We start from the raw sequence: 20,726 nt of genomic DNA, 5'->3' as shown, positions 1-20,726 counted from the left end.
GGAGTCTCTCCATCAGGCCCTCACCTTTCTGGAAACAGGGTGCCCAGCGGCGTTCATACCCAGCAGAGGGTTAGCTCCCGCATCCCGCCTGCCTTTATACGTCCCAGGTGGTTGTTTGCCTTTAGCACGGCATTGACTCTTCAATCCAGCTGCACTCCCGGATCTTTTATCTGTAAAAGGGCTGGCTAGCCAGCAGGTTCCCACCTTGCCGTTTTCACGCACGGTTGCTCCTACCTAAGTACGGGACTTGGCACTTGCCCGCAGGGACTTGCACCCTACATTTTGCCGAGCCTTCTTCCATTTTGTCAAGAGCATTTTGGCTTTGAATCCTGGCCTCCAGAGCGCTCGCAGCTCCTCCTAGATGGGTCCTGTTTGCCAAAGACATAATTTTTATTCTTGGTCTCGGATCGTTAACAAGCGTTCCTAAGTGCTTGGAGGATCAGGGCCTGGGTGGGGTGGGAGAAGGAGGGTGGGGGGGACATAATAATGGTGGCGCTGCTGGGGACCCCCTTTGTGTGGTGTGCCGGCGCTCGCCGGAGGCTGATGGCGAGCAGGCAGCGGCACTCATGGCTCAGAGGGACAAACCAGCCCGGCGGGGAGAAGGGCCGCGGGCCGGTGCATGGAGGGAGGGGGGGCGCATCTCCTTTGTCCCCGGGCGGGCGAGTTGCGGGGCCCATGTGGCCACCGCGCTGTGCTGTGCTGTGACGCCCCGCGCCGCGTCGCGTCGCGTTGTGCCGTGCCGCCCGCCGGCGGGCTGGGCCGGAGCATGTGCAGCTGCGGCAGGCACCTGGCAGGGAGCCGCAACGCCGGGGATGTGAACCAGGCGGGGAGGAAGGCCCTTGACTCATCAGATAAATCCAGCCCCGCACGGAGGGGGAAGGCAGCGGAGGAGGAGGAGGTGGCGGCGCTGCTGCTGCTGCTGCTACTAGCAGGGGAGGATGGCGGGGGACAGCGAGCAGAGGCTGGAAGAGCACGGGCAGCCCAGCGGCGGGGAGCCCTTCCTCATCGGGGTCAGCGGCGGCACGGCCAGCGGCAAGGTGCGGGGAGGGGGGGGGGGATATGCTTCGTGGCGGGGTTCGGGGGATCCCCGGCGGAGGGATGAAAGGGGTGGGGGGGTAGCCCTGAGCCTTTCCCCCCGCCGGGCGCGGCGGCCACATGGCAGCGCGGCGGGTCCGAGCGGCCGCCCCGCCACGTGCGCTGCCCCGGGGACCCGCCGGGACGGGCCGGAGGAGGAGGAGGCAGCGGCGGGACCGGGTGGTCTCACTGCCCCGGCGGCCCACGCTGCGGGCCGGGGAAGGACGAGGTGGCGGAGGGAACGGGGCCACCGAGGCCTCTGCCCGGCCGGCGGCTGCGGGAGCTCGGCGGCCGGGAGCCCCGGGGACACGTGGATTGGGGGGGAGGGGGGGTTGTGCAGAGTGAGCGCAGGCTTTATCTCCCCCTGGCCGGGACCCCGCTCCCCTCCGCCGAGCCGGGGCTGCCGGGGGGCAGCGGGTAGGGCTGGGGGCTGCGCGGAGCGTGGGCGGCCCCGGTCCGGCCGGGATGGAGACGGCATCCCCCCCCTGCAAAATTCTCCCTCCCGTGGTTTTAACAAGCGCTTCCCCTCTTTCACCCTCTCACTCGCAGTGTCCCTAAGGGCTGCTGGCGCCTCAGCAGTGCGATGCAATTAATTTAATATCTTTTTTTTAACGGTGTCGGTCGCGCGTGGGGGGAAGGGTACCCTTTCCTGGCTGAGTTTGGGGTCGCAGGAGTGGGAATTCTGCAGTAAATGCTGACTCACAGCGGCAGAACGACCTCCGTGCTGCCGTGCCCGGGAGGGGATGGTCCTTGGCAGGGGCAGGTAGGAGCGGGGCGGGGGGCTGCGGGGCCGGGGGGAGCCGCGCCGGCCGGCGTTAATGCGGGTTTTCTCCGGAGGGCTGCTACACCCAAACTGCAGCGCAGGGCAACCCCGGCAACGTGACGGCTAATTTATTTTAAATTTTTTTGTTGTTGTTAGTTATTTCATACAGTGGGTTTTTCTTTATTTGTTTCTATCTTAATATGAAAAGAAAACTACTTTTTTTTTTTTTTTCTTATTTAAAAGCAGTAAAACCAGATCCGCAGCTACTCAGCCCTCCTATGCAGGGGAGCACAGACGTTCTACCCGCATCTTTATATAGAGGCATTTCGGAGAGCGTGAATAGATTTGGAAGTAGCAATACCTCTGAAATATTGCTTGCTAAGGAAACTGAATGTGGGCCATCACAGGAGGAAGACAGGGTCTTACATCTCTGGGTTGATTTGTGTTTGGAGGGGGGCCTTTTTTCTCTTGGAAGATGGCATAACCTAACTGCTGTACCTCAGCCCACAATAACAGCGGTTTAAGAATGTGTCTCTAAGTACCCTATTGATTCTTGGACCACTGTTGCTACTGCAAGGGGGAAAAATCCAGATACGACAGGGGAGGGATGGTGAGAGGATGCGATCTCTCTCCACTGGGAACCAAAGCTGGATCGTTCCTGCAGTACAGCTCCTGGTGACTCAAACATGCTGGGTTTGTCTGCTCTCTGATGCATGGGTCTGCCTCTCTGTAGCTGTCCCAATAACATTGTGTCTGGTGCTGCTGAACTGCTATGTCTCTGAACACTGTGTCTCTGGCCCACAAGGTAAAAGCGGTGATTACAGTACAATATGCCACAGTTGTTCTCAACTTCAAAGTGAAAATGCTTAGTAGCAGCAGGCTGCCTTAGGAAAAAAAAATAAAAAATAGGGAAATGGTTCTTTCTAGCAAAGGAGATATACTAACTGGCTTTTCCTGTCTCTCAGCTTTGATTTCCCCTGCTGCAGTAATAGCTGGCTGCTAAAAACCTCTGTGCAGTGCTGCCCATTGAAGGGAATCCAGCAGATCGGTACAAAGTTTGTGTGAAAAGGCTGCAAGAAATATGTTCACCAAAAAAAAAGCTCCCTTAAGGAGAAGCAATAGGAAAAAAAGGACCTGGGGCTTGTGCACACAGACCCTCAAATTCACACTTGATGCAGCTGCAAGGCAAGGGGTGCAATGGGGCTGTCCCCCATGTGGCTAGTGACAGTGCCTTGAGCCAGGCAATGCCAAGTGCCGCAGCATGCTCTGGGAAAGCAGAGGTGGGGCTGGTGTGGTTTGCTCATCTAAAGGCATGCCTGTAGCTAAAATCCAGCCCAGGGAGTGCTGTGCCGGTGCGTTGGCTCTGGGTGAAAACAAAATGCTCCTAGAGGGAAAGCAAAGCAGGCACCTTTCCCACTAGGAAAGCAGCAAATCCATCTGACTCGCCTTCACACCAATTGAGGGTTGTTGCCTTAACACACCCCTTTGGCAGCATACCAGCCTGAAGATAACGAAGGGCATTTGCCTTCCAAGGGCCCCCCCAGCTCCTCCCACTGCTGCTTTTGTTGAGTCTAAGATGGGGAAAAAGGCTCCGTGTCTCCCCATCCCTCACGACGTACCAGCTCAGTCAGGCGGTGGAAGGGAAGGGATCTTGTTTGTAGCTTGCCATGACTTGTTGTGTCGTGTGGTGCACTAGGGAAGCTGGCATCTGAAGCGGACAGCCTTCCCTGAAGAGCTGGGGGGAGTGTTTGGCTGGTATTTCTTAAAGGCAAATTGGTGAGAACTCAAATTCAAAGGCTGACTGCTGTTCCCTAGTGAGCAAAAGAGGCTTGAGCAACTTTCAGTACTCAAATAGGAGGCGGAAACATGAGCGCTGTCCTGGTTTTGGCTCTTAAAAGAAGTCTGGACTGTGATGGGAGCTGCAGAGGTCCTGGGCAGGCTGTGATGCTGCAGCCTCTAGGAGGGCAGTGCCAGCCTCATGGTGGCTGTTCTGTGTCGGCTTAGCTGGGACAGGCTCTTCACAAAAGCTTGCTGGGGGGACACCATTTCTCCCACTGCCCCCCCCCCCCCAAATCCAAGCACTGTGCAGTCTGGGCAAAGCTTGCTGCCATCTCCTGGTGTGGAAGAGATGACATAGCATTAAGACCCCCTCCTGTGCCAAAGCCGGAGAAAACTGCAACCGCCTCATTTCCTCAGAGGGATTCCCAAGGCTGGTTGTAGCATTTTCTTTAATCCTATATGCTTTCAAGTGCTCTGCTAATGCTCTTGTTTCCTTCTTACACCCATTGTCTTTGTGCTAACAGCTTCTTCCTCCCTCTTGCAAGAGATTCCTGACTACCAAGGACTGCAGCACGCAAGGCAGGCAGCCAGGCTGCGGGCTGGAGGAAAGTCCAGCAAACTGAATACTGGGATGAGATGAGAAGTGTTGAGATACATCCTTAAGCTCTTCACGTATCCTCACTCCAGTTTGGTTTCTGGGATATCCCTCAGGTCTGCTGGCAGTGCTGGAGTGGCTCGCTCCCAGCAGGAGTGGAAGCATCTGGTGCTGGGGTGGTTGCAGGGGTGGGGAGAGCTCTTCAAGCATTTATTGCTTGTTCCCATGTGCTGCCAGGCGAGGTGCTGATTGCTACCTTCCCACAGGAGATTGTAGGAAAAGACAGACTTACAAAGGGCTGAGTGCTTTCGTTGGATGCCTGGCTAGTGAGGGCTGAATATGGGTGCCACTGTGGCCCGGTGGCTGCACTTTTTGGTTCTTGAGTTGGCACATAAAGTTGGAAATGTCTCTTTGAACGTGCAGCCTGAGATTCTTGAGATTGCAGAGCACCAAGATTGCAGCATGTGTTCAGCCAGGTGTATTTTCATGGTTAATCCATCAGGCACTTTGGCTTTAAACACCAAAAAAGCCATCTGAGGCTGAACTGGCTGCCTAGGAGGGTAAGCTAGCCAGGAGGCTGGAGAAGGCTGGTACCACCCAGCCAGGGTGGGACAGCCAGTGTGTTGGTCCCCAGGGAAGCAGTGGCCCCAGCTGCAGCGCATCTCTGCATGAGGCAGTTCCCTCCCCACGTGGGGCTTCTTGTATTACAGAACTCAGCCTCCTACAGTAGTAGCAAGGGCTGAGGTCCCCCACAGCAGCTGGGGGTCATTGCCAGTGTGTCACCACCTGGATGCCAGGCAAAGAAGCCCAGGGGAGACCCGGCAGTGACGCAGGGGGGAGCCATGAGGAGGGGGACTAGCAGGGATTGCAGCAGTCCTGTGTTGGTTCAGCACCATTTCCTGGTGACGTTGGTTCTGTGGCTGGCAGGAGCCCTAAATCACAAGGTTTGACTTGTTAAACACTGGTGTCAATGTGTGCTAGAGACTCGTCAAACTTTCTAGTAGAACATTATTCTGTGCCAGCTCCTGATCAGACTGATACACAGGACGTTTTGATGGGTCAGCCCTTTCCTGTTACGGATGGAATATATGTGAGTTCATTATAGAGCCTGCTTACCATAGTCCCATGGGCTCAGCCAGCTTCAGGCTATGGAGTTTGCAGCAGGGGCTCGAGAAAAATATCCTGCGTCTGAATCCAGTGGATTGGGAGGATTGTGCTAGGGGGTTTGTTTTCTTCCACATGCCTAATCTGTGTTCAGATGCTCTGTGTTTGTGTGTGCCTGTTTATGCTCCAGCCCAGGACTGCTGATTACATGCGCAGTGTGTTCCAGGGTAAGTGAACAGAAACCTGGCTGTCCTAGTCCCAAACTGGTTGGCTTGTGGCTCGCAAAGGGAAAGGCAGGAATGGTGAACCTGCCTGGGAAAGCTCTGGGTGGAGGCCCAGGCTTTTGGTACGAGAATAGCAAGTTTCCAGTCCCAGTGCTGCTGTACGGATGTGCTCCATTAGGACTGGAAAGGATTGCGTGGGTCGCGAACCAGCTCTCTGCAGTCACAGGCAGGCATTTAATAGATGCTCTGGGACCCTTCCCAATTTGGTATCTGTTCTGTCTGTCACCCTGGTCCAGCAAACACTTCCTAATACTCTATAATTATCATAAACTTACAAGAAGAGACCAAAATCCACAACGAGTGTGCTGCAGGAGATGAGCTGGAGAAAAGGACAGCAGTACTATGGCTCCTGATTTCAAAGACCCAATTGAGTAAAAGTCCCCTGTGATGCCTGGAAAGGGAACCATGCTACAGGGGGACACTAGAGAAATGCAACAAGTAGTGGTCCCTGATGTGATCTTAGGGAAAATCCTGCCAGATCCCCAAACCGGAGACTGTTTTATCCACAAGCGTGTGATGAGGACACCTTGGCCAGACTATTGACAGTCCCTGCCAAACCTGTTCAGATCCTACAGGAAGGGGGTTGTGGCAGTGGTGTCCATAGATATAACCTCTGGCCTTCTCTCCTTGGTGGGACGTGAGCGCTGCAGTCCTACAGTCCTTGCTCCTGGCTGTAGCATTTGTTGTGGGCCAGGGATATTACTCTGCTGGGCAGGATTGTCCTCTCGGTGAGCAGCATCTTGGCTCAGGGTGAGCAACCTGCAGCAGTGGCCAGAATCTGTGCCTCTCTTCCTTCCACACGGGAGCCCAGCACATGCCTCTCTTGGTAGGTCTTGCTTCTGGCACAGCCTTTCCCCCTTTACCTGCTCCTGAGTGCACTGGCAGCTTCAGTACTTCTTTAGGGCTGAAATCACTTTATCTGGCGTAAGTCACTTTTGCTAGGTGTCTGGTCTAGAGTCCTTGGGAGGATGGGAGGTCCTCCCTGCTGCTGTATTGAAAGCCTAATGAGATGCCTGGTGTAGAGATCCTTCTGTAGTGCCAGACTCCCTGGGGATGGATGGAGTGCTCTGAGTAGGTTTTGGCATATCCACATGCACAAGGCTTATGGGTTCCTCCTAGTCCAGGACAGGCCTTGCCAGCTGAGGCAGAAATACCTGCACTGCCCCAGCAAACCTGGGGCTGAGAGCATCCTGTTGTCCTGCCTGGTACCGTCACATGGTGGTTAACTGTACCACTGTCCATTAGCTTTCTCTCTAATTAATACCAATTTGAAGTCGTAACTCACTGGCTGATCAGAGCTACCCAAGAGGGATTGTGGGACAACCTGCATAATAATATTGGGGAATTAGTTAACTCCTGAAGAATATCTGAGCAGCTGGCTATAGGCCATGAGTGAATATGAATTAAATATGTAATGTAATTAATATCTTTCAAATAAATGTCAGGGGTAGAGCTCTGAACACCCGTCTGTTGAGTTTCTTCCCCTGTGCATCACCTCTTTCCTTTTGGGAAAATATGCTGGAGTTCTTCCCCAGGTGCCCTCTGAGTCTTCCCCTCCCAGCAGAATAAGGCTGTACTTCTTCCTTAGACACTGGTTATTTGTGTGCTTGGTTCAGAGGAGGAATCCTGCAAGGGGAGCTGCAGCTGCTTCTGTGTGGCAATAACATCTCTCTGAGCTCCTTCCTTTGCACTGTGGTTGTGCAGATACCTCCCTCTCAACCGTCTCTGTGTGGTGTGGGTTGGTTTGCACAGCTTTCCCGGGGAGCAGCTCAAGCACAAAGCCTGGGGGAGTGCAGCTCAGTGGGTCGCAGCCAGTTTGCTCGAACCTGGAGCTCAGTTCCCCTCGCTGCAATGTATGGAAAGTCATGACCGATGGCAGAGGCTGGGGCTCCCAGCTTCTGCTCTGCTCCCTGCCTCCCAACAGTCTGCACTCCCAGAAAGTCCTGCATTGCTTTCATGTGGCTAACATGGGAAAGGTCCGCTTGGCAACCACGGAGGCTCACAGGTTGCTGTCTCCTATCTATATTTAGTTTTAAACAAGATCTGGAGGAGGGGAAGGCTCTTGCTTGAGAAAGCATTCTGTTGCCAGGAGTGCACTGTGGCTGAATCGCCATCACCGTTCGCTTTGGGTTGTGGCAAGGTGTGCACAGACAGTGTAGATCTGGGGAAGGGGCTGAGTGGAGGCAAGGAGCTGCGTCATGCCCCTCATCTTCCCATAGATAGGTCATATCACACAGGGCAGACCTAGTGATGGGGCCCAAATCCCAGAATTTCTGTACTGGGATTCATCTCTAGCATCATGTCATCTTCCTCAAGTCATCCTCCATTTGCCTCTGCAGTCCTGGACTTCTTGGAGAAGAAACAGTTGTTGTCTCCCCTGGGAGAAGCAGTTAGGAATTGGCAAGGGAAGGAATCTAAGCCTAGGTTGTCCCTTAAAGTGGGTGCTGAGTGCATGTGTCAGCACCACGTGTCCCCTGGGTTACTGTGCATCCAGGCTGGTTACACCCCAGCATGGTACTTTGCAGTCACGCTTTGGTCTTGGACTTTCTGAGCATCTGCAGGCCTCCCCAGAGCCCAACTGCTAGCATTTCCAGTTGTTAGTGGATTTTTCACACTTCAGATTAACATCAGTCACATGTACGTACGTATGCGGTGCTGGTTTGGGAGAAGGGGGTTTAAGCAGGGGACATGCGTCATTCATTTGGAGGGACGTTTCCTGAGGCCGGGAGTTTCTGTTCCCATTGCGTAGGGGAATTTGTAATCTCTCTGTGTTTCTGGTTTTTCTTCTTCCTTAACACAGGGTGTTTATTGACCAAGGGGAAAAACTGCCCGTCCTGCTGTAGGAGGTATTCAGACTGGCATTAGGGAATGCCCCTCACGAGCCATTCTTGTTTCTATCACAAATGATTGTGAGGAAAGGAAAAACCTTCCTCACTTATACCTTGCCAAAGTTTGCTGCCCCACTAAGGCAAGCTGAATGCAACCCTTGGGTTGGAGGAACATGCTGTGTCATCCAATGTCCTTATGTCCCGCTGCACTCATGCAAGTATAATGTGTGAGCAGTGCCCTGGCCCACACCTTCTGCCTTCTGCAGGACCAAAGTGACATGCGTGCCTCTTACCAGATCCCAGAGGTGACATCCCTGCCCACCTGGGTAACACAATACACTGGACCTGAGCTCGGTCCTGAGAGCAGGATGTCCCTATGATCATCTTTCTCCATCACTTCTGATAGCTCCAAAGCACACCAGAGAAAAGGGAAGGGTCTGTGACATCTGCCCGGATGCTGCTGCAAGAGGCATTTGCCACCCCAGAGCACTGGATGGTAAATGCAGCCAGGATACGCTCCAGTCCTTGTCCTGGGCCCCAGTGGGAGGATGTGTTCCTGTCTCCAGCTGCTGAGGGCTACTTTCTTCTTGGGTTTTTCTCACCATTGGGTGTCTGGAGTTGTGGGGTATGGAACAGAAGGGTGACTTTCAGAGCTGATGGGGACTCTCTTCTCCACTTCTCAGGATCGGTAGACCAGAGATCAGTGTGCATAAGGCAAAAAGAAGATTGACATGAACTGTCTGATATCCTCAAATGATTTTATTGTCCATCCATGTTCTGAGGTCCAAAGGGAAAGTGTGAGTGCAATAGGTGTGCTGCTTTCATTGATCCAAAGTAAAGGAGCCCTGCTCCCTCCCCTGGGCTGGGGAAAGCAGTTTCTGGTGCGGATCCATATGGAGCCTGTTGATCTACAGGCTGGGAATCTGTCTGGGTGGCTGTACTGGAAGGTGGTTTGGTCCTAATTGCAAAGGTCCTGGGAAGTTTGGTGTCCTCAGCAGCTGTGGCCAAGGCTGAACTCTTCTGTGCTGCATCTCCTTGCTGCACAGGCAGCACGGAAAGGCAGCGGTGTCTGGGGGAGAGAGCTGGGAGGAAAAGTGGAGGAGAGGCACTGTGCACGCCCTGTTTTTGCAAAACCTATGGGATACAGCTGGATAAGCAACAGGGCTGACGCAGGCTGGAGAAGGATGTGGGGAGTGGGAAAACAGAGGAAACAGAGAATGGGCTCTGGCTTTGTGTGGGCGCATGCCAAAGGGAGAGTGACTGGCACTGATGTGCAGTGCTTTGTTCTGGGTGGTAGCAGTCTGCTGCAGGGCAGGGCTGCTGATGTGGTGCGGGAAGCACAACTTGCCAGCTGTGAGAGGCAGGATAAGAAGGTGGGATGCTCAGAGAGACCCCCATCCCTGACCCAAAACCCGAACTTGTGCTCAGGGCCACAAGGACTGCTGTCGGGCAGCCTGAGCCGGTTTGCTCTGCAGCAGTGCTGTGTGCGGAGCCTCTCCAGCCGGGCTGGGACTGACTCACAGCGCAGCGGTCACAGCCAAGTCAGGTCAGCCTGGCCTGGAGGGGAAGAGACAGTCTCTGGGGACAGGAATGCCGTCAAATCTTCCAGCTTCTCAGGCAAACAGCCTTGCCCTCTGCCTGCTGGGGTGACCTCCTCTGCCAGGCATGCCTTCCCCTCCCTGTTCCCTTCATCACTGCTGTCTTCAGCTCTGCATCTCTAAGTTGCCAGCCAGGTATGGAGCAGATGGTTAAACCAGTGGGGAGCTGGGAGCATGGAAAGAGCTATGGGCAGGCTGGGGCAAGCAAACCTCTCTTTGCAAAGCAGAGAGCTTGATAGAGAATATTTGTGGTGACCGAGGCCAGGAGTGGCTCAGCTGGGCATCTGCAGCAAGCATGACTTGCAGGAGATGAAGCAGCTCAGTTTGGCAACAGGAGCACTCCCTTCTCCCCAAACAGTGGATGCCGTGGGGCTGACGCGCAGGGCTCCTGCAGGCAGCAGAGCACTCCCCCACTGGTCTGACCTTGGCTCTCACTGGCCAGGGCAGGCGTGCTGACTGCCAGTCAGTGATGCGGTTAACACCGCTGTGCTGCGCAGCAGCCAAGGACTCATAACTAAGGAGAAGGGACTGAAGCAGGCTTTAGGATTTATCCTCCAAGCTGTGCTCTGATTTGTGTTGCAGTGGTGGGGTCCAGCGTGACCCTCAGCCATGCAGCCTGTGCCTGCTGCGGTGCCAGCAGAGTTGATGCTGGCCACTGGCACCCAGCCCGCTCCACGTGGTGTGTGAGGTGCCAGTCCCTGTGCCAGCAGCACTCGTGGGGATCTTGCACTGGCAGTCAGAGCCACGTGGCTCTTCAGCCGCTGGCTCTGCAGTGCCCTTAGCCTCACTGTGCCAAGAGGCACCAGGATATGCTCGCAGCTGCTCCTCCCAGACCTGGCAGTTGTGGCAGAGATCCCTGATAAAGTCCCAGGGCTCTCTTGCCGGTGTCTTTTCATCCTGGGCTCTGTTTAGGGTATGAAAACAACCTGGCTCTCCCTCTCTGAAGACTCTCTCCCTCCCTGCCCGTGCTGTGGTGGGATTTCTGGGCTGCACCAGGGCTGGGGGAACCAAGGTACTGAGGCTGTTGCCTAGGGAGGAGGCTCATTCCTGGTGCTACACACAGCTCTGCTCCCTGGGGAGCTGCTGAGCAGGCTGGAGCTGGCCACGGGGGCCATTTGTGCCCAGAATAGGAGCTGTGGGCAGGCCATAGGGAAGGAGGAGATGGAAGCAGGGAGCAAGCTTGGTGCTGCTTTCACGCTGAAGGGCCCCACAATGATGCCTCTGGAGTGCTCTTCCCTCAGTGGCTTTGGGCTGTGCCTTTGAGGAGACCACAAACTCTTGGCTGGAGGTCCAGGAAGCAGTGCCCCATGCGCCCAGAATGGCTGTTACCTGAAGACACCCTCCCTGTGCGGCGCAGACACCTCTTGCTGCTGACTTGCCTCTTTTGCTGTTCCTTTTCCAGTCCTCAGTATGCTCCAAGATCGTCCAGCTGCTGGGCCAGAATGAGGTGGACTACCGCCAGAAGCAGGTGGTGATCGTGAGCCAAGACAGCTTCTACAGGGTCCTCACCTCAGAGCAGAAGTCCAAAGCACTCAAAGGCCAGTTCAATTTTGACCACCCAGGTGAATGGAGGACAGCATTGGGGCTCTGCCATGCAGTGGGGGGTGAGGGCTGGAGCAGGACCCCCAACTCTACCAGCAAAGAGCCTTGCATGGACTCTGGGACTCAGTCTCTGCATGGGGGCAGGAATGGGTGGCTTAGTTAAGCTCTTGTGGACCTGGGTGCATCCCTGGCAGGGTGGCTGGGGGCCACCTGTGTCCCCTGCATTACGACCTCTGTCTCTCTTGGGAAAGAAACTGCCTCTGATGTGGAGTATTTGGGATGAGAAAGGTCAGGTTGTGAACCCTCGGACCCTTAAGATGCTCCTCTTCTCCCTGTAAAAACATCCCCCATTTGAAACCCTTTCTGGTGCAGCTGGGTCGGGACCAGGGAGATCTGGCCTGGCACAACCCCCTGGAGCCAGCAGCTCTGCCTCCCTCCTTCAAGGAGGGAACCATCTTGTGCAGCTGCTCTGCAAATCCCTCCACCAAGGGGACCATGCGCTGTTGCTACAACAGGGCCTCTTTGAACTATCCCTGAGCTTGGTGGGGAAATTCCAGAGCTGCTGTCCCTTCGTCCCCACGAGGACAATGGCTGGAGGCAGGGAGCACCGAGCGAACAGAGCCCTGTCTGTCCAGTGATTCAAGGCTGAAACACTGCTCCAGTCTCTCTGAGGGCTGGAGCCCTGGAGGAGATGCCTTCCTGAGCCCAGGCTGTCAGTGCCACCGTACAAGGGTGGTATTGATCTCTGCGGGCCAGATCCCAGGCTGGTGCAAAGCAGTGAAGATCTGGGCGCTGCGGGAGATCTAGGCCTTGCTACACCCATGGGAATGTTTAGGGCTTTCCTCCCAAGCCTGTGCATCTGTCTGTCCCCAGTGCGGGGTTGCCAGTGTCTCTGGTTAGGCTAAGCTCAGCATCTGGTGGGTGGGAGAGGTTGCAAAGCTGCCTCGGGTAACATTTCCTCTCTCCTCAGATGCCTTTGACAACGAGCTGATCGTGAAAACGCTCAAGGAGATCACGGAAGGGAAGACGGTCCAGATTCCTGTCTATGACTTTGTCTCCCACTCCAGGTCTAACAGCCGCTCCTGCCTAGCCATGCCTCTGCTAACGCCCTGCGGCACAGCATGCAGCCCTGCCAGCCCAAACTGCCTGCCCCTCCGCTTGCACCCACTCTTTAGCACCTAATGTGCCAATTGAAAGTTTCAATCCTAACTACTCCAGACCCCTCGGTTAGAGGATCCAGGGCAGATACAGGCGCATTCTGAGGGTCTTGGAAAGCTGCACGGCCATGCAGTGGCACCCAGCAACATACAGGCATCAGTGGAGGGGGGTTATAGCCTCCCTTTTCTTCCCCCATCCATGCTTCTTCTCACCATAAACTTTGTTTACCGCTTTAACAAGTATTCCAGGCTCAAACAGCTCAGCACTGTCAGGAAAGGAGGATGACTGTTCTTTCTCCTGTAACTCTTCCCTTGCATGTGTTCAGCTTGTTTTTGCATGCCTGTGTGGTCATGGATGGTGTGACCCTGCTCCGTCTCCCACAAAAGCGGTGTAGTGTCAGGGGAGTGCTGCCTGGTTCCCAGGGGAGCAGAGCTGGTCCTTGCAGGTTCCTGTGGATCAAGCTCCATGCATAGGCTTTCTGGGCTTTATGGCTTGGCACATAACACTTGCAAGCAGCAGCTGGCCGAGGTGGGGGGAGAAGGGCTAGTCTGCTTCCCGCTCTGCCGTTTGTCCTTCTAGGAAGCGTACGTATGCCTTGGATTCCCTTCACCGCGGTGGGGTAGGTCTGCCCTCTCCTTGGTTGCCCCCCTGGTGCAGCAGTGATGTCCAGGGTTGGAGCAGTGCCTAGGAGCACCGTTATTTCCCCCCACCTCTCTTAGCCTGTTTCCCCCCAACAGCATATGTTGACTCTTCTTCCCTCTGCTAGGAAAGAGGAGACGGTGACCGTCTACCCTGCCGACGTGGTGCTCTTCGAAGGCATCCTGGCCTTCTACAGCCAGGAGGTGCGGGATCTCTTCCGCATGAAGCTCTTTGTGGACACAGACGCAGACACACGGCTGTCCCGCAGAGGTGAGGACCGAACACGTTTTGTGCAGCGTGGACAGAAATGTCACTTAACTGATCTGAGCAGCTGGTCACAGAGGCAGGTGACAGTGACCGGAACTGGAATTGGCAGAAAGCTGTGCTGCTGCTAGCAAAGTGCCAGGGAGCTTTTCCTCCCCAGTACAGAATGTCACTTAGGGCAACTTATGGCAGTGGAGAGCACCTTGCTCCACATCTCTTAGGATTCAATGGGGGTTTTGCTGCCTTGTCTGGGATTCCTCCTTTGATGCATGCAGCAATGTGACTGAGTGTTCTGTGTCCTCACATGGCCTTGTGGCACAAGTCCTGTGCCATCAGCTGAGTGGCAGCTACTGCTGGTCAGCAGGTACCAGCAGGGAAGGGTGCAATGGGCAAGGCAAAGCATCTCAACAGTTCAATCAGAAGGCAGTGCCTGATGGATTTGCTCCGGATCTGTCATATGGATGTGCTCTGAAGATGGCATTTGGGTGTGTGGTTTTCCATCGTGGATGAGGTAGATAAGGAGTTTGGTTTTACATCTTGGTTTGTGCAAGCACAGCCAGTGTGCAGCATGGAGCTTCTTTGTGATACTTGGCACTGGGGTGACGGCTTTGGGGGCAAAGAGCCCTAGAAATTAGAATATCCCTCTCTAGTACTCGCTGTGTCCAGCTGGCTTGGCGGTGGGTTGCCAGCTGACATAGGAGGGATTCCAGCTTTGTGGGGTCTGCATGGTTTGAGATGCAGTTCATTTCAAAGCAGCCTTTAGGAGTAGGGTCACTGATGTAGCACCTGAGTCTCCTGGATGACTAAGAAAGCATGTGGGGACTCCTGGGGCAGAATTCAGTTCTGTTTGAGCTGTCCCTAGCCCTGCCTGGCTCTGACAGCCTCCACAGGGTGTCTGGGTATGCAGAAGATGACTTAGAGTAGAGGTCCCATCCACACCTCTATGCTGTGATGAGAGGAGGGTGTCTCAGTGCGTCAGCCTGGGACTGCTTGTGTGCATGGGACTGTTCCACTCTGCAATGGAACTGGTCTTGCCCGCCCTCCTGCTGCCAGACAGATACACAGCCTCCTCTGCTGTTGGGATGTCATCGGTGTTGATTAAGATTACGCATCTTTCTTGACCCTGCCCACTGTTCTTGCATGACTCATCCAGGGAGGTGACAGCACAGTCATTGCAGGGAGACGTATTAAGCAGGTTACAGATACGCAGTTGCAAGATCCCGCAATGTGAGCCTTATCCCTTAAGCAGACTGTGCTTCGCACCCAGCCACGGGGTAGCACACGTTTTTGGCAGTGCCCTGTATCATACTCTGGAGTGTGTGGCTCAGTCGCTTCGAAGCTGGTACGCTCAGGGCTTGAGAATTGAGTAAGAACTGAGACCATGCAGCTGCCGACTACAATACAGAGCTAAACCCTGTTGTGCTGCAGCTGTTGGATGGGGTCCTGAGCCACATGGGCCCAGGCCGTTCTTGGGGTATTTCTCCCACCCACCATCAATCGCTAAAGCCTTGCAAAGGGGCAGCTAGGCTGGTTGCAGTGCTGGTGTCTCCTAGTCAGGGCAACTCACTGGCCTCCTGATAGGGAGGTGACCATTTGGCAGCCTTCTGGCCTGCTGTCAGCAGTTGGTAGAACCATTGCAGCAGCAAATCTGTTTACTGTATGTCTCCCTGGCATTTCTGGGAAAGACGAGCCTCTGTGTGAGGTGCTGAAGGTATGATCATGTCCCTGGAACGTAGCTGGAGGCATATTATAGCAAAAGTTGGGATCTTGCATTGCAACATGGCTCTGAGTCATCTTGCTCTCCCAGAACTCCTGAACAGTTGCAGCAATGAGGTTTTCAGCTGGGCGGCAGCGGGAGATGAGGTTCCTGGAAACGTAGGCAACAGCTCAGTTAATCAATAGTGCTGGGGTTCAGTACGTGCAACTTGTATGGTCCCATTCTCACCACCTCTCCCAAGAAAAACGCTGCCACCAGAGCACAAGGGGCAAGGTCTGTCAGGTGCCTCAAACAGCCTGACCTGTGCAAAGCTGATTCTGGCTGAGGTCCCTCGCTGCCCTGTTTTCAAACAGCTTCTGTAAAACAAAGACCAAGTCAGGTGCCACGTGTATGCTTCAGGCCTGATCTGAGTGATGTCTACCTGCTGGCTCTGGACGGGTGCCGATCTGTCCTTGGGACATAAGCCTGCCCTGCAAGTTGGGAGTGATACCTCCAGATGGGGTGCCTGGTCTTAGCCTGGGTTGCTTTGGGGCCAGGTACAAGACGATGGGTGCTTGACTTGTGTTTGTGTGTGGGGCAAGTGCCCTGCTGTGGTCTGCCCCGGGAGCGGGCGGGAGTTTTGCCCTGTCAGGACCGGCCCCTGCATCCTGGGCACTCAGCCTGTGCAGCTTGCAGGCCTCCTGCATGCCGTCCTAGGCCGGCTGTGCTGCAAATACACCCTCGCTGTGCTTCTTCCCCGCCCCAGAGCAGCCAACAAACAGGGTGTGGGACCTGGGAAACAAAAGTCTCTCTGTTTTATTTTCCTTGCCTGTTTTTCTGTATTGTTTGAGCTGGGGCTTGCTCCTGCTCTCTGGAGAAGGCAAGGAGCTGGCTAGAACAGCCTGGGCTGAGCTGTTCCTGGAGCAGGCAAGGAGCTGGCACACAACTTGCTGCCAGCCCTTTCTTACCCCCATCACCTCCCCTGTGCAGGGGCTGTGAAAGGGCAGGCTGTGAAGCTGCTGGCCGAGGGCAAACAGAGCCACAGGGACGTTGCCAAACCCGCACTGAGAGAACAGCACTGTCCTGGCCCTGCAAGCACATGGGCAACGGCTGCTGAGCAGGTCATGCAGGCTGGCAGTGCCGTGCCTTGGCTCTGCTCAGCACATGGAGAAGGCTCGCTCTGAACCCAGTGCCAGGTGCTAACATGCTGGGGAGAAGCCAGCCAGCCCCTTGAGGAGAGCCAAGAGCCGTCTGCTGGGCCACGGGTCTGTCTTGGCTCTTACCCGTGGATAGAATTCCTGCTGAACTGGGGCACTTGTCCATGCTAAAGTGGCTTCAGACCGGAGATGGCAATGACCCAAATACCTCGTGCAAACAAGGTGTAAGGCCCAAATGGCAGAACAAATGTGAGGCCAGCTTGTTCTCTTGCTTCTTGGCTTTCTCCTGAGCTTATCTCCAAGGACCCCCTCAGCCTCTGGTTGTGGGAGCCTGCTTTGCCTTCCCATTCCACTCAGCTGGGGACAGCACAAGGAGCCTGGCAGAGCTAGGAAGGTTGGGTGAGTTTTACTCTCCTCACTTCTGCAGACCTGAGTTAAATTGCACCTTAATGTGTATATGGGAGAACCCCTCTGCTTTTCTATTCTTTGGGCACCTCTGCATGGGGATGACTGGGAGAATGCCCCATCCTTAGGCCAAGGGCAGGGCAGAGTGACAGCAGGGATGCAAGGGCTGTCTGGGAACAGTCAGGACTGGGGTGGCAGTGGTTACAGCTGGAATGTGCTTGCAGAGCTGAGAAGGGAGGGAGGCTGGCCAAGAAAAGCCCTTGGTCAGGTCAGGCAGCCCTTGGGTCCTGGGAAAGCTTGGAAGTGGGTTAAAAGTGTGTAGCTGGGCTGGGGTGTGCTTGGACATGTGGGCAGCAGCATCCAGGAACAGAGACCTCGGGCGAAATACCCAGGTGGCTGGCCAAAGGCTGTACTGAAGGGAAGGGGGCTCCTAACTGTGCTTTACATCTTCACTGCAGTGCTTCGAGACATCAGTGAGCGAGGCAGAGACCTTGAGCAGATCTTATCTCAGTACATCACCTTCGTTAAGCCTGCCTTCGAGGAGTTCTGTTTGCCAGTAAGTAAGGGGAGTGACATCCACGGGAATCTGCCGAAAAGGCCTCATACCCTGCCCAGCTCCTCAGACAAGAGCATTTTGTGCCCCAGAGCTCAGGTCAGCCTGCCTTGCTTTGTTGCCTCCCTGCAGGTGCTGGCAAAAGTGGGGGTGCCAGTGCTAGCCAGGGCAGGATGAGATGGGGACTATTTTTACAGCCACTGCCTTCCTGGTGAGATCACCCTCCCCTAGGGGAAGGCCGACATGGCAAGAGAAAGCCCTCCCTGCACAGGGTCTGACAAACCAACACCAGGCAGCTCAGCAGATGCCAGTCCAGGAGGGAAGATCCTTGGCTGCATCTAGGCAGGGAAAGGGAGAGGCAGTGTTTGCTGTGTCTGCCTCCTGTTTTGGGCTGTCCTGCCTTGTCCTTCTCACCCTGCAGTGTTGTTGGCTTCTTGCTGGCTGGATGCTCGGGAGAGCAGGGGAGCTCCCTCCTTCGCTCTGTGCTGTGGGATGTGGCCTTGCAGGTCTCGTTTCCTGGCTGGTGAAAGGCCAAGATGTAGAACAGACAGACCTCACTTGAGGCCAGGGTTGCAAGGTGTGTCTGGAGAAAGGAAGCTACTTTGGGAGCTGATAACCAAGGCACGGCTCTCTAGCAGACAGGGACTTTGTGTGCGGGAGACCACTGCAGTCCCGCAGAACTTGCAGGTGAAATAGCACATTTGCAGGACTAGCCATTGCACACCTCTCCTGGCTCTCATGGAGAGGAGCCTGTGCCTTGGTTCTCAAGGCTTTTCAAGCAGATGTGTTAGTTATATGAGGAATTTCTTATTCTGGAGGAACTGAGCCAACAAAGTCCCGCAACCTGGGAACTGCTGGCCAGCACCTCAGGAACATCTTTGTGCCTGTCTGTGGCCAGCTCTGCCCTTTCCTGTAAGAGGGGCTGATTCTTTCTGTGCTACAAGACCTTTTCCTTGCTCCTGGGCAGCACCCTTTCCTCTGTCTCACTCAGTTGTGGCTTTAGGGACTGAGGTGTCCACAGGACCACTGTAATCCTTGAAAGGCTTTTCCCATGAGGCAGGTCCAGCTCCCCTCCTTGCAAGTCCCCAGCGAAGTAAATGCACAGCTTTGCAAAGCAGCAGATGCTGCATCAGTCTCTTCAAGAGAAAAGTCTGTAGGAGGATGAAATGTGAAACAAGGGGGATAGAAAACAACGGCTTTGTCCCTACCCACCAGCTTGGCAGTGGTCTGCTCCCACTTCTAGCCTGGTGGTGGGCTCAGCTGCAGAGCAATTGCATGTAGATGTCAAGCAGACTCAGTGCCCACTGTCACCATTACTTGACTCCTAAACCAGCTCTGGGCCAGGTGGTCCAGCACTGAAATGATCCAGCTTGTCCGGGTGATTTTTGATACGGCTGTCTTTACTGATGGTAGAGCTTGGCTGTCAGGAAGATGATCAGCTGTAAAAGCTGACACAAATAGGTGAAGAAACTGAGACTGGCACCTGCAGGTGAAAATAGGTCAGGGCTGGTGTCCCAAAGCAGACCTTTTTTGCAAGCGATGCTGGTAGAGAATTCTCCCCACATCCCAAGCAGATCACATGGCTGTGGCCAGGCATGCCAGCTCTTGCTCTTGTACCAAGTCTGGCTGGATTCAGTGAGGAGGTTCTTCCCAAAAGCATCAGCTACTGGAGTCTTGCAATCGTGAGGCACTTCATTTTGGGTTTTGTTAGGGTGCCTCTTACTGCCTCTTAGTGGAATCTGTATGAGCTCATGAAAATAGAGTCAAGGCACAAAGCATGGCCCCTAAAACACAGAACAGAAGACAAATAAGAGCATCCAAAAAGTATTATCAGCAACAACATACCTCCCGGTGGGTTTGGGTTTGGCAAGGGGAGGGGAAAGAGCTGCCCCTCCCTGACAATGCCCCAGCCTGGTCGGTCTCCACTTTCCCTGTAACACAGTGCTCTCTCTCTCCTCCCAGACCAAGAAGTATGCTGATGTGATCATTCCTAGAGGAGCAGATAATGAAGGTGAGTTGACTCAGACCCTGCCATTACATCCTGTCAGCTGGCTTTGGGCTGCTGCTGTTGCAGTAGAGTTCGGTAGAAGGTAGCAAGATCTGCCACGGAGGTGACTCGGCCACTACCACCCCAGGGTGCTGTTACCACACACACACACAGAGATGAGCCTCTCCCCTTTGCTGCTGCCTAGAGCATTAGCGACTGGGAGTTTGTGCTCCTCTGATCAAGCCTGGGAGCCCATCTATGTGCAGTGCCTCCAGGTAAACTCCTGGTTCATCCCACAAAGGGAAATGTGCTTTTCCAAGGCCAGATGTGCGACTGGGACAGTTGGGTCTCCACCTGGCTGGAATCAGCCTGACCATACTGGCTTGAGTGCAGGGCTTAGCCAGGGCAGAGGGTTTAAGTCCCAGCGGAGCAGCACCTCCTCGTAGGGTTGCAGTTCCCCACCATGGTATAGGAGCAGGGGAGACAGCAGGGTCATGGGCTCTGGCTTGGCTCTAGTTTATTTGCAGTGATCCTAATGCAATCTTTCCTCTCTGTCTTTCCCTCCCTTTTGCTCACAGTGGCCATAAACCTGATAGTGCAGCACATCCAGGACATTCTTAACGGAGGACTCAGCAAACGCCAGAGCAACGGCTACCTGAATGGCTACACTCCTCCCCGCCAGCGGCAGCCCTCAGAGTCCAGCAGCCGGCCTCACTGACCCCGGGTGGCAGGCGTGAAGCTGGGGGCGGAGGGCGCTCGGGCCGTGCCACTGCCCCTCTGTACATACTGTCTGTTCATTCCCCCCTTATCTATTTAAGAAACCAGACGGAGACGAATGCCTTTAATTTTGTATGTTGGAAATGCCGAATGAGAAGCAGCCGGCTGCTTGGGAGCCTGGACCGCCCACAGCTCCTGGCCTTGCTCAATAACTTCTCCAGCACGGAACCGGCTATAAATCTCTATAAATATAGAATTGCTCTATTTTTGTGCAGAATAACGTAAAATTACTTGCCATAAGGTATTTGCCAGGCTCAGTGTTGCTGGGAGGGGGCTGGGAAGAGGGTCCTGGGAAATGCTGGTGTCAGGATCCTCACCTCAAAGGCAATAAGGAAGGAAGAGCATTCAACAACTGCTTTAGTATCACAGTGGTCTCCATCCTGGGGAAGGGATGGGCTGTGGTGGAGGTGGCAGCTTGATGTTGGCATGGATTTTGCAACTGGGCTAGGGTTACTTCCTCCTGCCGTTGCTGTTCAGGTTTGAGCAGCCTGGTTTTGGTTGGCAGGCGCTGCACAATGCCACT

At 54.7% G+C, this 20,726-nt stretch overlaps 1 protein-coding gene across 1 annotated transcript; it reads left to right on the top strand.

Moving 5' to 3' along the window:
* Positions 1–766: 766 nt before the first annotated feature.
* Positions 767–20,446, top strand: UCK2 (uridine-cytidine kinase 2). Its single transcript, XM_074151817.1, has 7 exons — positions 767–1,037; positions 11,428–11,587; positions 12,538–12,634; positions 13,492–13,634; positions 17,345–17,442; positions 19,402–19,450; positions 20,005–20,446. The coding sequence occupies exons 1-7, from the start codon at positions 939–941 to the stop codon at positions 20,142–20,144; spliced, it is 786 nt and encodes a 261-aa protein (XP_074007918.1). The 5' UTR covers positions 767–938; the 3' UTR covers positions 20,145–20,446.
* Positions 20,447–20,726: the final 280 nt, after the last annotated feature.

Source organism: Numenius arquata, chromosome 8 (genome assembly GCF_964106895.1).
Source record: "Numenius arquata chromosome 8, bNumArq3.hap1.1, whole genome shotgun sequence".
In the NCBI taxonomy this organism is placed as follows: domain Eukaryota; kingdom Metazoa; phylum Chordata; class Aves; order Charadriiformes; family Scolopacidae; genus Numenius; species Numenius arquata.
This window is presented reverse-complemented; position numbering and strand designations above follow the sequence as displayed.

Bases quoted from the DNA above. Each gene is read 5' to 3' on its own strand.
- UCK2 (XM_074151817.1), top strand. From the start codon at position 939: ATGGCGGGGGACAGCGAGCAGAGGCTGGAAGAGCACGGGCAGCCCAGC. The intron at 1,038-11,427 runs GTGCGGGGAGGG...TTCCTTTTCCAG, and splicing joins GCGGCACGGCCAGCGGCAAG to TCCTCAGTATGCTCCAAGAT. The intron at 19,451-20,004 runs GTGAGTTGACTC...TTTTGCTCACAG, and splicing joins TAGAGGAGCAGATAATGAAG to TGGCCATAAACCTGATAGTG.